General features: G+C 32.6%; 2 protein-coding genes across 4 annotated transcripts; both read left to right on the top strand.

Annotated features, from left to right (window-relative positions):
• The first annotated feature begins 499 nt into the window (after positions 1 to 499).
• Positions 500 to 5955, top strand: LOC135840963 (uncharacterized). Its single transcript, XM_065357724.1, has 2 exons — positions 500 to 1278; positions 4711 to 5955. The coding sequence occupies exon 2, from the start codon at positions 4749 to 4751 to the stop codon at positions 5310 to 5312; it is 564 nt and encodes a 187-aa protein (XP_065213796.1). The 5' UTR covers positions 500 to 1278; positions 4711 to 4748; the 3' UTR covers positions 5313 to 5955.
• A 2725-nt stretch (positions 5956 to 8680) lies between these two features.
• On the top strand, positions 8681 to 17519 carry gig (tuberin). Of its 3 annotated transcripts, none has more exons than XM_065355951.1 (34): positions 8681 to 8833; positions 8949 to 9100; positions 9171 to 9313; positions 9382 to 9572; positions 9645 to 9842; positions 9916 to 10090; positions 10166 to 10366; positions 10455 to 10596; positions 10681 to 10820; positions 10891 to 11063; positions 11147 to 11315; positions 11401 to 11619; positions 11702 to 11975; positions 12067 to 12185; positions 12271 to 12433; positions 12508 to 12669; positions 12744 to 12940; positions 13009 to 13116; positions 13212 to 13399; positions 13480 to 13634; positions 13842 to 13924; positions 13995 to 14241; positions 14320 to 14489; positions 14564 to 14792; positions 14871 to 15087; positions 15158 to 15476; positions 15562 to 15705; positions 15771 to 15952; positions 16024 to 16159; positions 16244 to 16339; positions 16431 to 16550; positions 16686 to 16826; positions 16908 to 17078; positions 17170 to 17519. In XM_065355951.1, exons 2-34 carry the CDS (start codon positions 9019 to 9021, stop codon positions 17368 to 17370), a joined length of 5655 nt encoding a protein of 1884 aa, XP_065212023.1. In that variant the 5' UTR covers positions 8681 to 8833; positions 8949 to 9018; the 3' UTR covers positions 17371 to 17519. The 3 variants fall into 3 exon arrangements, with proteins under 3 accessions (XP_065212023.1, XP_065212024.1, XP_065212025.1); XM_065355952.1 differs by having other exon boundaries at positions 8696 to 8833; positions 8921 to 9100; XM_065355953.1 differs by having other exon boundaries at positions 8700 to 8833; positions 9019 to 9100.
• The last annotated feature ends 7 nt before the right edge of the window (positions 17520 to 17526 follow it).

Consider the following 17526-nt stretch of genomic DNA (forward strand, 5'->3'; position numbering starts at 1 on the left):
TTACCACATAAATACGAGTAGATAGGTACATAAAATATTACGAGCAAGTAGATATCATTCATGTTTTTATTTCAGCAGATACCTACTTAATGTTTTATAGATTATAGCTAGTTGATGGTAAATTGATTTATTGTTTTATCGTTTAACAGAATAGAATGAATTATACGTTTTAATTGAAAAATTTTAAAAAAGTTGAAAAAAATATTTAGGTGAGTAAGTACTTAAGTACCTAGCTACTTAATAATACAGTTATGAATTGAAAGCTTCGGTGCAAAAAAAAGTTGATCAGAGGGATGAACTGCATTGCGTGTTGCCTGCATCGTTGCTCATAAAATTTCTTCGGAACCTTGCATATAAATTACGAAGGTCTAGGTACCAACTGTGGCATCATCTGCATTACATAATCAAATAACACGCGCCTATTTAAACAGAGAACCGTAAAATTATATCATTGTCACGACCACAAAAATATAATCGCAGCGGTCATAGTCAATTTGCTGTTTTCTACTAGCACCTAGACCAGATCAGACCTACCTACCAGTTAGCCTATGCACTATGCACTTGGGCAAAAAATTTCCTTCGAGAGTAAAATCACCGTTCAAATGGTATGACCATTAGGTGATTTTTTTTTTTGTGGAAGAGCAAATGCGATATAGTTGAGATAGTCGGCCGTAATCTGAATGACCGCTTTTTTTCTCTTTTTTTAGAAGTGATATTATTACCTTGTCATCATCATTGGTAATGAAATGGCGTTATCAAGCGAGAAACTCTTGCTATCTTGTAAAATAACGACAGGCTCAACAAATAAAAAAGACATTTTAATGGCGATAAATTTGCGGCAGCAGATGTGAAGGTTACATGAATTGCGGCCAGTGGGGAAAGTTAACGCCTGTCATGCGTGTAATATGAATAACTACATTAGAAAACTGCAATACACAAATCTAAAATAATTTCCCCACTGAATTTCTTTCTTTCTACCGCCTTTAGATTCTCCAAGTTGAGATATTAATTATTGGAAGAGTTTGAGTGAAGCAAAAAAACACCAGATAACAGTTGCTAAAAATATTATCTACTCACTTGTGCTCGGATTAGAATGCTTCCTCGGAAGCCGGCAAATTCGTAGTTTAGTTTTCAGAATTTCGTGGGTTTTTTTTTTTGTTATTGTTGTTGTTGTTGTAAAGCAATTTTGTTCATGCCTATTGTTATAGAATTATGTGATAGAATTTTACAAGTGAAGTGATATCTGAAATTGAAATTTGAAAAAATCTTCGTTTATTGGTAAGTAGGTATACTATAATCTATTTTAAATTTTATGTGTTATGTAATGCTTATAAAGAAAATATCCGCAATTTTTTTTCATTAATTTTAGTTTCAAGTTTGAAAAAGTGCTTTGTAATTCAGTTTTTTTTTTCAAGTGCATGGTGAATTAGCACTATATTGATATTCACTCAATCTGCATTATGTTGATCATAATTTTATTTTAATGATCATGTGGCCCATGTTGGGCTGTCTTAAGGAAGCGGCCAAAAAAGAAAGAAAGAAAAACACTAAAAATTCACTTGTCAAAATCATGAAAAAAATCACATTAATATTTAAAAATTAAAAAATGCATAATGAATTTTACTAGTGAATAATGTAGGAATTAAATAAACTACCTAAGTACCTACGTAATTTTATATTTATGTACTTTTAATTTTTTTGATGCAAACAACTGGCAAATGAGTTGGGCATTAAAAAAAATAATTTTAAAAACATATTGATAACTTGATAAGCATATCAAATAATATACACAAACGGACCTAGTATATTGTGTAGAAAGGCGAGGGTTGGTCTTGTACGTTATGCATGCTGCGGAAATTCATCTTCAAGTGGATAGGAATAATAAATTAATTAGTGAGCTCTAACTGGAATGTTTTCAAAATGCATAGGTACCTATTAAATAATATCAATCTGATTTTTTTAAAAATAATCATAAAAAATAGTTCATGAATTTAAAACATCAAATCGTTCGGTGAAAGAATGAATTTACTTATTTATCTTCAATCTTGATTTTTTTCGGTCTGGTTACGTAATGAAACCTTGTCAAATATTCCCAAAATAAGTACCTACAATCTACATACAAAAAGTGCAAAAAACAATCGAAGAATTGTTGAAGACAAACTTATGTAAAAGTTAAATAAATTATCATTATAATTGCTTGAAATTGCATTTTAAATAAGATGAAAGTACCTAATTGTGATTCTGTTTAAATGAAATCGAAAGGATAGGTAGATAGTAGGTAGAGGTACATTATAATAAAAATTCAACATGGTTGAAATTATTTCGATAATTCTAAAAATACTTCAAAATGCTATCAAAACTACAGAAAGACGTACGAAAAAATCTTTTAAACATGCATCACTCACTGCAAGGCTTTTTTTGTGGGGGGACGCAGGGGGACACAGTCCCCCCAAAGGAAAGTTCGAAAATATCGAAAAATTTTCATAAAAATTAAAAAAGTGGACAAATTTGAAACAAAAAAGAAAAAATAAATAGATTTTGGTAACTTTTTCAAGAAATTTGGAATTATCAGAATAGTATCTCTATCTACAAAGCGAAACCGAGATCAGAATTACTTACGATGAAAATTTGGAAATCGCTCTAAATCTAAAATTTAGCATTCAGGTTTGTACCTCAGTATCAGCGTGTCTACTGGCAAGAAAATAGCAAGAAAGCAAGAAAATAGTATAGAAATTCCTTCGAAAAGCAAGAAAATTTCCAAAAAATCCAATCTCTGAAAAATTGAAGTTATCCCATCAATTTTGAAAAATGTTGGGATCAGAAAAATCGAATCCTTTCATTAAAATTATTGATGTTGTTCTACTTTTCGAATTACAAATTTTCTAAAGCTTTTGCCCTCGCTTCGCTCGGGCTATTCAAAATGCTACTTTCGAACATTTTAAGAATTCAAAAATTGAGTAAGTATAAAATTCCAAAAATACTCTTAGTACCAAAACTGTTTGAAAGGTGCGAATTTTTCATTTTTTCTGAACAGAACCACTAACTGTTCAAAATTTTTGATACTATTATGCTCTGGTGAAAACGTAAAATGAAAACATACTTACAAAATGGTCGTTTTTTCGTTTTTTGGACCAATTTTATTTCTAAGAATTTGGTTTTAATCTCTCCCCTCCCCCAATCAAAAATAAAATATAAACTCCCTCTATGATTTCATTCTGTAAACACCACTGATGTTCAGCATGTTCTACATAATTTTGATTTTTGTCAGCAAAATGACATGATACATCCCCCTCCACAAATAACATGACGTGGATCCATAAATTTTTGAGAAAATACTTTTTTTGTGGGTGGGGAAGGGTAGCGAAAATTATCTATACCTCTATGCGTAAATATGAGGAGGGGTACGAAATTTCATGTTTGGAAGCAACGAAGAAATTTGCTTTTTTGGTTTCAGTAGACACTTTTGAGTACCTACTTATACCTTGTACTTGAATTAACACAAAAATTGGGTACTTTTTATAATTCCGAAAATATTTGTTTAAGCAATAGGTAAAAAAATAATTTGGTGTGGGTGCATCGATTTTTTTCTGAAAAATTCAAATTATGTACCGGGCGGTGAGGGGGGTGTGTATGAAAATTAGGGACTTGCAACTTCAATTTATAGCGTCCCCCTCAGAAAAGAAATACAAAAAAAGGCCTATAAGGCTATAAGCTATAATTTCAAATTCTGAATATTGAAAAAAAAATTGTTAGCAGCTCTATTGTGCATTCATAGCCTCAAAGCCCAAAGGGGTGAGTAATTATCTTATTTGAATTTTATTTTTCATCTTGATCACATATTTCCGGAATAGCCTTCGCAAACAAAGAAAAAAAACTTTTAAAAAGCTCAATCAAAATGACCAATCTCTTCCTTAAAGTTCAAACCTTTGATTTTCAAATTTCATGATAGATTACTTTGTGATCAAAAATTGTTTTCTCTTTGTTTTCATCAAAATTTTCATTTTGGAAAATTTCTGAATTAAAACCTTATTTTTATTCGTAATTGGCAACAACCTATCCCCTTAATTCATTCGAAAGGAGTATGAAAATTAAGATTTTTCGATGAATTTTGAGAGTCCGATACCTTCACGATGAATAGGTAGATCTACGAGTAGATATAAAATTCAATGTCATATGGCCCCCCGTTTTTCGGGCAATCCGGTCAATTGAAATCCAAGGCAAATTGCATCCTTCAGCCTCCCTCCGCCTTTCACAACGACCCTATATGAATAGCAATGCTTCTTGCAGAAAGTTTGATTTATTTTTTGTTTTTGCAAGAAATGATCACTACACATTTTGCATTTCGTCATACAAGTAGTTATAGGTACCTTAATTACCTACCTAAGTGTTATCGTAATTTATCACTTTTCTAAACCCTCAACTGCTGTCAGAATTTCAATATTTTTCATAGATAATAAATATGAGTGATTCAGTATTTAGAAATTTATAGATTTTTTGGATTTTGGGTGAGAGAGGAAGAAATAAAACATAGAATCGGTGGGTCATTTTTGGATTTTCGAATCATTTAATTTATCAATGTACCTAATACCTATCAAGTACTATCTAGTTAAAGTTTCTACCTAGTTGAAATCCTAAAAATGTATCGTAGATTATTTTCTGGTCAAATTTAGCCAACATACATTCGAATTTTTATTCATTTTTTATTTACAGCTCCTATATATACAAACGAATAACTGAAACTCGATGAAATGTACGCCAAATTAAAAATTCCCATGCTGCAAATTTTAATATGCGTTGTTATCGCTGCAGCTGAAGAAAAGGTCCAAAATATATATAATTATGAACCAACACCAATACCGATGCCATCTTTATACAACGGATATCGAATAAACCCGATGGCCAGAGCTACACCTACTTCGGCTTTAGATCAGAAATTTCATCCCTTGACGGAATTATTCCCAGATTCGCAAATATATTATTATCGTATGCCAGTTGTTACACCTTACGTGTACGTTTCAGAATTTGGTAATTATGTAGATAACTCTCAACCTTTTTTATCTTTTGCACCATCTTCGATACCTATCCAATTGCCGGTATCTTTCTTGGCTAACGGAAAACCTACCCGAATTCATACTTTCGCTTCTGATCCTAAGCCTAAACCGGAAGTAAAACCAGTTGAAAATCAAAATTCCAATATATTTAATTTAAATAAAGGTCCGTATTTTTTAAACGGTAAACCTAGCGATCTTTACTTATTACAAGATACTTTCAATCCGTTTAACGGTAATCCATTGAATTCATTTTATCCTTGAATCTGAAATCTGGATGCCTAAAATATTGAATGCATGTTTTGTGGTCTTTCTTAATTACATACCTACATATTTTCTAGAATTGTTGATTTTTTCTCCCTTATTAATTGTTATTGTTTTTTTCCTTTATTTATTTGTTTAATTTATTTGGTTGTTTATTTATTTATTTATTTACATAATTCATCTATTTATTTTCATTTACCTCCCTGCAGATTTTCATCTAAATTCAAATTTAAAAAAAAAACTAAGTACAGCGTTTTTTTTTGTTAAATTTTGCAACGTACATTTTACATTCAAAAATTGAAATTTTTTCACAATTTGGAAATTTTCATTTAACCACCTACTAAAGTAGGTACCTAGTTTCATTCCAGATATTTTTCTAATCACATATGTACATATGTAGTACCTACCCCATATTGAATAATTTGCCTGCGTTGAAGTCTAGTGAATGGTGTATTTTCTATTCGAATGAGTGAAATTCTTAAACTCGCTGGTCAATTTTTCTGGCACTTCAAAATTTTTCAACTGCTTTCTGTTCCTCGACAACTTCTTTGATATAATTGTATGTAGGTACTCATATAAGTATAATTCTTATCCACTTATTCCTTTGATGCTATAAAATAATTTATGAAAAATTTAAAGAGTAGGTACCTATTTTTTTAATAAAAAAATAATTGTTAATATTTTTAATTTGAATAAAATTTTTAATATACAAAGGTGAATTTTTCTGGGTGATAAGAACTACCTCATCATGATTTTATTTAACGCATAATTTACTCATCTGATCTCATCACGAAAGTGTGCAAATATTTAAATTTGAATTAAATGACAATTTTAAAAGGTTTCGTTTTGTATCCACGCCCATTACTTACTCCCTGTATACACTTGCTGATATAGTAAATGATGTACTTGGTAGTCAGAATTTTATTACTGCGTCAAATCGAATGTTTATTCGCATCGTGTTGTTATGCACTTACATTTTATTTTATTTTCAACGAGGAGGTGAGATAGCATACCATCTATTTTTTTCTACATATAATTTCTGAACCAAGTATTTGGACTTGATTACTTTTAAAACATGGTTAGAAATGGAACAGAGAAAGGGAGAAGATACGATTCTCAATCTCAAAATAGGCCTATTAGGTACAAACGATTTAATCGTCACCCAACTACTATCTAAGTTAAATGCCTGAGGTGTACTACGCGCGTGCATCATATCACGACTACTATCTCACATTAGGTAGTATGGTAGGTAGGTATGTAGCCTATGTACCTAGAGCTGCTTTCTGAAAAAAAGTTCTTTAATTCTTGATAAACGTGGGCAAAAGGATAGGTGCCTACCTAGTTACCTACAACACACCATTTGCAAATCGTAGAAAATTTTACCTCGCACATCATCAGATACCTAGGTAGGTATGTTAATTTTTTTTCCTTCAATAAAAAATCAATACCTACCCACGTCAACTTTTTCTCCATAATAAATAGATAATAAAATAATAATAATAATAAATGAAGAAACTACTAATTAAATACCTTGTAATTGTAAGTGTAACAGGATTAATTTTATCCATACATAATCAGTTAATGCTGGAAGATTAATCAGCGGAATGCTGTACAGCATCAAATGAAGCGTTGGTAACAGTAAGTAATTATACTTAGCTACGTGGTGTACGAGTGCAATGAAGGTAAACTGTAGGTACCTATGCAATTCGTATGCAGATGCAATCTACATCTCTAACGCAGTTTTCTTTGTTACTATTTCTTAGTCACTGAAACATTGATAGATACAGGGTGCCCAGAAATTAATATCGAGTACCCCTAAAAAAGTTTTCTACTAAAATACTTTGGTTGGTCACAGTGAATGATAATAATGATAGCACCTGATTGGTTGTTAAGCTGGAGAGATAACATTCCACCAATCATATGCATCTATTTCACGTTGCCAACCTATATTTTGAATGAAAAACTTTCTTAGGGGTACTCGATATTTCTGGGCACCCTGTACATAAGGACCTCATCAATTTCTGTTTTTTTTTTTTTTTTGTAGAACATATTATTTGAATTTTAAAGAATTCGCCAATAACTGAAAAATGAAATTCCACACCAAAAACTGGACTTGATGGTGTATTTTTGGATGCCCCCTCATCAATTTAGGTATTTATAGGTACTCGTAATTAAAATATTTTGAATTTTGAAAATTAAACAAACATGTTTTATTTTTGCACAATGATGAATGAAGGAATAGATAGGTCCTAAGTTCATTACTCGTATGTACCATACTAAAAATTATTTCGAAAAAATTATCAACACTTTCTCGGATGTACTTATGTACACGTTTGGCACCTACCTAGATAAATACTACGTATTAGGTACTGTGATCGGCTGGACTTGGAAAATGAACAGATTGAAGCCCAGCTGTTTCAACGATTTTAAGTTAACTTGAAATATTTTCACAATAAATTATAAAATTCAGGAAAATTGCAAAATTTAGAAAGTATAATACGATATCTTCATTTTTAAAAAAGTAATTGGTATAATAAAACATTTTAAAAAACTTTGGTTTTTCTAGCCATTAGCTTATTTTTTTCAAATAACTTCTTTCTCGGAGATTGGTTTTAAAAAATCACCAATGTTAAAATTGAAAATTATAAAAAAAATTTGATGAGAAAGATAATGATGAAACCGCTTTTTAAAGAAAAATACATTCTCCGATTCCGATTCTCCTTATTTTTCTCCAATTCTAAAGGTGCCTAACTGCCTATAGGTACTTATTTTGTTTTTTACAGGATTTGTTTTCAAAAAGTCAATGTTTTTACAGAGAAAATTCCAAAATAAGATGATTTTTTCACATTTTACGAACATTGAAAAAATTTGATAAACAACCTGCAGCTCCAAAATCAAATTTTCACCAGCAAAGTGATGGTGATTTTCATAGATAATACCCTCCGTAAAAATAATAAAATTTAAATGATATTTTTCATTTTTCAAACAAATCATCAAATTGGAACAAAAAATTGTAAAAATCGGAACCAAGGTTTTTCTCTACCAAAGGAAGAAAAGATGCGATAATGAATCATTTTCGAAGCATTTTAAATCAACCCCTTAGAAGTTATTTTATTAAAAATAAAGGCTCATGGCAAAAAAAACGAAGTGTTTTTCGTGTTTTATTACCATCTAAATTTCGCAATTTTCCTGCATTTTAAAATTTATAATAAAAATTGTGAAAATATTGTTGACGTAACATTGTTGAAATGAAAGAGCTATATAATAGGCATCAATCATTTTCCTTACATTTTCCAAGTCCAGCATTGCGGTTTGCCGCAACATTGTACTGCACACAGATGCCTGTGTTTTGTTGCTCGGTCTTATCAGCTTATCTCTTCTTCATCATTTTCATTCTGTTCATTTCATTGTGCAAGTCGAACTCGGCTCGGTGAAATGCACGCAGGTTATTTAATTAATTTTTCCAATTTTGTGATGTTCGAGTGATGAAATAAGTGAGGATTCTTTGTACTTGATTAAAAGTAAGTATATTCATAATGCATATAATTTGTCGTTGGAATCTTGAGATGAATGTGTGTTAAGTTTGTTCATGTCCATAATGCAACTAGTTACATAGTTTGAAAAATTTCCATGCAGTCTCGTACCTGATTACCTATTAGCTACGAACAAATTAATGAAGAGTATCCTTTTAATGAACTGATTCAAGATGAGTGGTAAAGAAGGAAAACCATTCGAAAAATTCAAACAGGAGCTGAAACAGTTCTTCAAAGGCAATAAACATCCTCCGGGTAACATATGCAGCCATATTTTTCTTCTTTTCTCAAAGCATGTAATAGAGGAAAAAGTGTTTTTGTGCAGGCACTGTTCAGATGAGATTAAGAGATGAATTTGCCCTCGACTCGGAACTAAAACGTCAACTTCAGAAAGAAGTGCCCATCGATCAACGAATGAAAGCCATCAACGAACTGAAGGATATTGTTTTACATACTACTTTAGAGAAGGTATGAATTGTTTCGAATTCTTATTTTTCTGTTAGAATATTACTGACAAATTCATATTTTTGTTTCAGAACGCTATAGAAAAAATTTGTAATTGCGTTAATGATATATTGACTGATCCGCGTTACAAGGAGCATCGTCGTGATGTTATATATTTTTATCAATCCCTTGTTTTTGCTCAATACGACAGATTGGAAAACATACGACCATATTTTTTCAATATCATCAAAAATGTAGGAGACGAAAAAGATATTATTGCAAGGTATAGAATAGTTTTTCTAATTTGTTATTCATTTATTACTACAATTGTCGCTAACGTTGGTTTACTTCGTAGATTTGAATTATTACAAAAACTCACCCAAAATGGGAAGAACATTAACGCTCTTGAAGAAGAAATTGGCATGTTTCTATTAGAATGGATGGAAACTAATATAATGCTCGAAAAACCTGTTGAGCTATTATCTGTTTTGGTTAATTATGTGAAATATAATTCGAGTTTTATCGATGAAGATGTTATTGATGGAATCGTCCAGTGAGTTTTATATCAGCATTCAATACTAAATGTTTCAGATTTCCGAACTAAAACGATGATTTTTCTTTTTCAGAAATGCTTGTTACATTTGCTGTCAGAGTGATATTGAATCTGTTGTATCAGTTTCTCTGGAATTGTTAGATACTGTTGTCTGCTACAGTAAATTATCTCAACAAACTATGGTGGCTTTCATTTCTGCCGTGAGTCGAACTATTTGCTTAGAAGAACATAATGTTGCCAGTTGGAAGGTATGCATATTCACAATCGGTAATTGAACCAATTACATGTAGATTTTTAAAAACTTTCTTACGTTGTATTTTCAGATTATGAGAAATCTTTTGGGAACTCATATGGGACATTTTTGTTTACAAACGCTGTGTGCTATGCTCCTAGACAATAGCTATCATAATGACACGGGTCTTATCAGCGGAATAATTTATATATTAAATATGGCATTGTTGGGTAATAAACCGGATTGTTTGGCTGGATGCATCCCGATGTACATAATACCGTCTATTTCGAAAGTAAAATTTTCTTCCGGATGAAATTTTTATATTGTGAATAAGTTGAAGGACCTGCATGATGTTTGGAATAAAAATTGTTTACTTGTAGGTGTCCAAATTAGACGATCCCATCGTGTTGGTGGAGGTTCTTTTATCAATGAAATGGACCGTTGAAAATTACGGACAGCAGCTGAAAGACCCTACGTGGGACGAGATTTTGAATATTTTGGAATCCGTTATTTCTAAAATAGGTGCTTGAATCATTTATCCATTTTTATTATAAAGGAAAGCGATGCTATTGAAATAATACGTAATACGTAATTCGTGGATTTCAGGTCAGTGGGATTATCCGAATCCACTAAACTACATCTGTGATATCTTCAACAAAGTAGAATCCTTGCTTAGAAAGAACGAATGCAACGCCGATATGGACAAGTTGTTATCCTTCTGTCAAAAATGGTCAGCAATGATGCCGGTTAGTGTTGCTTGGTGTTATTAATGTGCTTTATTTATGAGTTACTAATTTTTTCCCCCAATTTTACCAGGAAGCTTTCATTTTTTATTTGACCGATTATTATTTTAACCGAATTATATCGACTGATTGGAATTGGACCAGCAAGATACATCCAATTGTTTCAACCTTTTTGATCAAAGAAACTCGTCCATCGATTAGAATTCACTTATTGAAGACGCTTGTGAAAATCATCGAGGAAAATAGGTATTTATTTAGTTTTAATATGAATGCATAGTATTTTGTTTAGCGCGAAAAAAAACAGTTCTAAGTAAATATTTGTATTTCAGTTGGCATTACGAAAAAGAGATCATGAATAACATCGTTAAACCGTATTTCGATAACTTCGCTTTCGAGAAAGATGACACAATACGTAACACTACGTTAGATTTTCTGATCAGATCTTGCAAAACTTGCCAAGGCATTTATATGGAATCTATTTTAGATATCTTGGAAAAGGTATATTTAAATTTCTCTATGTTTAAAAATATTCTCAAATAAGACGAAATTTAATTTTTTTTTTTTTTTTTTTTTTGACAATTAGGTTTTAAGAACTCCATTTGACCAAAAAGAAATTATCAGCGAAAGCAACAAATCAGATCTGAAGAAAGTTGTCGGAGGGTTACTGGATATATTCGCGTTTTGTGTTCACGAATTGCCTTCTTCAAATGCGATCAAGATATTGGATATTTTAGTTACTTTTCTCAAGTGTCACTACGATAGACCCAAGATTTTAGAATCCCTGATTGATGTTCGTTGGAAGGTTTGTATATAACTTGTAATTTTTTAAATCAATGATGAATATGAAAGAGTAATTTTATATTATTTGTCAATATATTCTACAGATAGTAGACTTTCTTCTGAGACTACGTGCTGATTCAAATTGCCGTATTGGTTACATCGATTCCTCCAACACAGTGGAATATTCATGCTACATATTAGCAGACCATAAAAGATCTTCCAACAGTTCGTTTTCCTCCTCTTCTCGCGTAAATAGCAAATCATCTGAAGGTTCTTGCTCGTCATTTGAAGAAGAATTTTATGATGGTTATGTACTAACGTATATTTCGTTGACAAATGCTTGCCGGGTTATTGTTACGACTTTGAAACATGAATCAGGTTAATATTCAAATATTCATTCAGTAGATTAAGGGACAAAAACCATACGTATCAGAATGACGAATTATGTGTACTGAATGATCTGTTTCAGATTGGGAACTTTTAGAATCCATTTTATTAGCAATTCCTACTGCGTTGAAAAATCGTGCTTTGGTTTTTTCCAAATATAACAGCGAAGTTGAATCAATTGTCCAATCTCTTATTTTAATGGCAAGTAGAGTGCATATACATCTCATTGTGTAAGAGTCATTATTTGCTTGTTTTCTGATTGTATTAATATCGGTGTAATTTTCAGATCACTGAGAAGGACTTCACTGATAAATTGAAAAATTTACCACCCAAGTTTAGTAAACCGTCCTTTTATGGATGCGTTATTCCGGTTCTTTCTGCTTTTGCATCGTACCATACTCACCTAGAATATCAACACCAACAACGTTTGATTTCATGTTTACATTTTGGTAAGGAAATGAAAGCAAAAACTCGATCTTATTGAGTTGGTAGTTCTTTTTTAAATGAACAGTTTTCCGTCTAGGATTGGTGTACAAGTCAGCTCCGCAATGTGTTACTGCTTTGATGATCTGTTTGTTGGAGATGAGAGAAGCGATGGTTAAATTATTGCCAGAAATTTTATTAAATTTGTCAAAAATTTCAGCCACCGTACATGTTGCTATTCCTATACTAGAATTTTTATCGCGTAAGTTTCTGTCGATCATACTCATCCAGGTATTTGATTTTGTTTTGTTTATTCATGATTTTGTACCCTTTCAGTTTTAACCACATTTCCGCAAGTTTACGCCAATTTTATTCCGAATCAGTACATGTCGATATTTGCTATTATCTTTCCGTACACGAATTCCTTCAAATACAATCACTATGTCGTTTCGCTAGCTCATCATGTAATTGCAGTCTGGTTTTTGAAATGTCGAAGGCCGCTACGAAGAGATTTTGTGAAATATATCATCAAAGTGAGTAAAAATTGTGAAATACATATTTTTACATTCATCATTATTAACTCAATCAATCTGTTGTACAGGGTGTAAAAAGTCATTTAGGATCGTTTGAGGAGGAAAATTTTCCAAAACCTGTTGTGGCAAACGAGGATTCTTCTAACCGTAAAAGAAGTTCTAGTTTGACGGAGCAGGTTCGTTTCGATTTTATGAAGTATTCCTGTAACGCCTATTTGTAAAACTACGGAATATTCTTAAAAACGTATATGTATTATTTCATTTCTTAAAGGGAAATAGAAAAAAAGAGAGACATATGAGTGGTTCCGGTCGCTTGATGTCTCAAGGTGCTGGAGGTGCCTCTGATTTACGAAAAAATTATGATGAAACGTCCATTACATTTCACAGAGAACTCACTGAAACTTGTATCGATCTCATGTCTCGAAATGCGTTCACGAGCTTTTCGGCATTGCCTCGACGGTATGTATTACCGGAAAACTTAATTGTTCGGCGATTATTACTCTTCAACGCGTCGTTAACTTGATGATTTTTTTTTTTAGAAATCCGGGTACTGAATTCATCTTGCGAAACGGCAATTCACTGACGTGGTTGCTGGGAAACAATATTATTACCGTTAATACCAGCGGATGTACTCAGAAGCCAATGTATAATGGATACTGCGATAAATGCTTTGTGTCTTGTACCATCGATAAAAGTAATAGTTTATTTTGTTTTTTTTTTTTGAGAAGAATTTATTTTTCAAATAATAGTTTAGTGAATGAATGAATTGACAAAATTGGCCTTCGCTAAAACAAACTAATCAAAAGGGCGAGATATGATACGAATTATGCGCTATAGTTTTTTTTGTGAAAAACTTGAAAATTCGCGATACTAAAACTTATAAATTTCATTTTGTTAACAGAACTCCAATTTTTGAATATCAATGGAGGTTATAAACAAACGGAAAATACAGATACAAATAATTCAAGCGATGGCACCGGTCAAGTATGTCCTATCACATATGTTCAAAACCATGTTACATTCGTATTGCTAATTTTTCGAAATATCTGCGTAGGTTCAAAAGTCAGCCGGTAAACAACTTACTCGACATTTATCAATCAACAGTGAAGATGGTAATCTCACCGACAGTTTAAAGGCATCTTCTTCGAGCGAAAGTAATTTCGAAACAGATGAAAAAAGAATTACTGATGGCATAGAATTAAATAAACAATCCAGTATCAATAAAGAAGATCGAGAATCTTATAATTTTTGTCCTTGCTGGTGCCAAGGCTGGGCAGAAATTCATATACGTCGGCCTACTGGTAAAATTTTACACTTGGAGAAATATTTCACGTTTTACTGTCAATTTGACCTGTAAAATATCAATCATTTCATCGTAGGCGACATCTCCTGGATAATGCGTTCCCAGAATGAGACATGCTATACTCCGTATAGGAATCCTTTGGCAGATATTAGCTCATTGTATCAAGCTTCTGTTATACACGAAGGTATCAAATTATTGGAAAAGCAAGAGCAGGAGCAAAAAGAAGCCGCGGCGAAGCCAACTGCGGTAAGGTTACTTTCACGATCATAATGTATTGAAAATAAATTTTCAAAGACTGTATAATGTTTTTTATGTTACAGCAATTCTCCGTGGATAATTCGGAAAATCCGGTGAAGGAATATATTACTGAACTTCCTCCGGTCAAAACTGGTGTTGAGTTACGAGCAGAAGTTACCGTTTTTACTCCGAATACTGTTGGAAACGTGGTTAGCGATTCGAAGCAAGTCGTTGACATCTCTAAAGATGATTCGAAATGTTGTGAAACTAACGTTGTTGATGATGAGCAAGATGGAGTGCCCATCGAAGGAGGTGATATATTTTTCATTTATATTTTCGTTTTTATTCTTTATTTGCTTATTTTTTAATTTTCTATTTTTTGGTCGACAGAATCGAACGAACATTGCTGTCATGGCAGAAATCCCGTACGCAGATCAAATTCTAGTCCGGAAATGAGTTCAAATTGGAAAAACGCGTTTGCCAAGGATTCATCGAGAAGTTTCAACAGTTCCCCAGTGAATGCAGCCGAACAATGCGAATCAAGCGATCAGTGCTCACTCATGGATTGTAAAAAATCAGGCAAGCATTGTTATTCAAAAGAACTCAGGTAAGATATTACTATTTGTAAGAGGTCTGTTGAAACATCTGTATTCACGGTGTTATTTATTTTACAATAGGTGTAATTGCGAAGCTATTCCAGAAGAATTCCCTGGATTGGGCACTACGCCACCGAAAACTACTCAAATAACAGCGATCACTAGTGTCGAAACCATTAGTGATGTGGAGTCAAGTATAAACTCGCCGTCACCGTCGATCTCGTCTGGTAATATTTCTCAATGCGAGAAATCCAGCTCTACTCCGCAGTTACCTCCTTCGAGTTCGTATGAAAACTTCAACGTGAATGAACATAAAAAGCAGACTGAAACAAAATTTTTCGACGAACAAGGGTTACCCAACGATGATTTTGAATTCAGTCGTTCAGCTAGCACTTCGCAGGTAAATAATTTCGGTAATTTATGATAAATAGTTCAATTACATTACTATGTATGTACTTACGATTTTATATGGTCGTCATCTGCAGGTGACATCGTCATTTAAGAAGCATCCACCTTCGGCTTCGTATGTTAGTCTTTCTCACGGTCTCACTTCTAGTCAACCGCATTTGACATCTAAACCGCCGCCCTCGCCTCCAATTTATTCTCTTCGATCTATGAAACACGGGAAAGTGAGTGAAATCCGTCATGTAAATAAGGCCACCAAAAAGATATCAGCTTAAATATTTCAATTTAGTTTCAGGATTCTGCTGAAACATCCCACTCAGATTCATTTAGTAATTTAGATTATAAACGCAACCGTGTTCATACCATTTCTGTGATGAGCCCTACGAAGAAATCGCAATCCGAGTGGGATTCCAGGAATAAATTTCCTAATCAGACTAATTACGATTCAAAAAAATCTGGACTTAATCCAAGGTATTGTTTTAATAACAAAACGATGTACATAATTTTTTGGTCATTCTGACACCGGTTTTTGAAATTTTCAGTTTCGTGTTCTTACAATTGTACGATTCGTCGATGTTCTTTGAGAGTAACGAGAAACCAATACCCGTTCATTCATCGACAACCATTCAAAGAGCGATAAATGTTTTCGATCGCATTCCTCCGTATGAAACTCATAAAGTAAGATGAAATTTTAACGCGGCACCGCGCATATAATTTTTTTGGTTGCATATTTTAAAATGGAAAAAATCGTAATTTTTAAAGGTCGGAGTAATTTATGTTGGCCCTGGTCAAGCGAATAATGAAAAGGAAATTTTAAGCAATACGAACGGTAGCGTTCGCTACGTTCAGTTTTTATCGGTACGTACGTATAAGTGCGAATATGTTGTATTTTTATCAGGTGTAATTTTTTGATTCGATTATTGATCTTTATTTTTATTTTTTCACACAGAAATTAGGAACGTTGGTGAGACTAGCCGATGTCAATTCGCAAAACATATTCCTGGGTGGTTTAGAGCAGAACGGAAACGATGGCAAATACGCGTATATTTGGAAAGATGATATTATGCAGGTTTGTAGTTTATTTTGTATTAAAATATTCGATTGTTCAAAGTAATGTGCTCATAAATGTGCTGTTGTTTCTTAGGTACCTATTTTAAATTTTAGTATGGTTTATAATAATTATAATGAATCATTACGGTTGTAGGTTATTTTCCATGTGGCTACTTTGATGCCGAATAAAGAGAATGACGTGAATTGTAATAACAAAAAAAAACATATCGGTAACGATTTAGTTAGCATCGTGTATAATGAAAGCGGCGAAGAATATAATCTCAATACTGTAAAGGTATGTCATTATAATTTTCTTAAAATACTATTGCGAATTAGTAGTAGAATTCGATTTATATGCATTCTTACCCTTCGTCAGTGTCAATACAATTTTGCAAGCATTATTATCGAACCATTGGATCACGATACCAATCAATTAACTGTCAAAGCGAAAGATGATTTGTTGGAAATAATCGGAAACGTCGATACTAAGATAGTCTCCGACACAAACGTATCCCTGTTAGCGAGGCAGTTGGCTCTTCATATAAACGTATGTTTACTGTAGAAAAATCATAATTAATACAGCGATGCTATCGAAAATTAGCGTGGCGGTGAAATTTACGTTGTTTATTCTTCTACAGCTCGCTTCATTGGTGTTAAGTAGCATGAATAAAGATAGAAACTGCGGAGGGATTTACGCATCGAATTGGTTAGAAAGACTGCGGAAAATTAAACAAATCCGAAAGAAAGTAATCGAGGAGAAAAGTGCTTCCACGAGTCAAACGGAGGCTAACAAGCAAGCCACTCGTAATTACTACTGCGATTTTACTGACTATACGTAACTAGCTGCCATTTTTTTCAGCTACAGTTTTTATTTATTCCACGTTGATCGTGTGATAGAAATTTGTGTAAGTGTTAAGTCTTAGTAAGATATTTGAGAATTCGAATGATTTCGTATTTATTAACTATTAAATTATCTTTGCATTTTTTACACGCCT

Source organism: Planococcus citri, chromosome 3 (assembly GCF_950023065.1).
Source record: "Planococcus citri chromosome 3, ihPlaCitr1.1, whole genome shotgun sequence".
NCBI classification, from domain to species: domain Eukaryota; kingdom Metazoa; phylum Arthropoda; class Insecta; order Hemiptera; family Pseudococcidae; genus Planococcus; species Planococcus citri.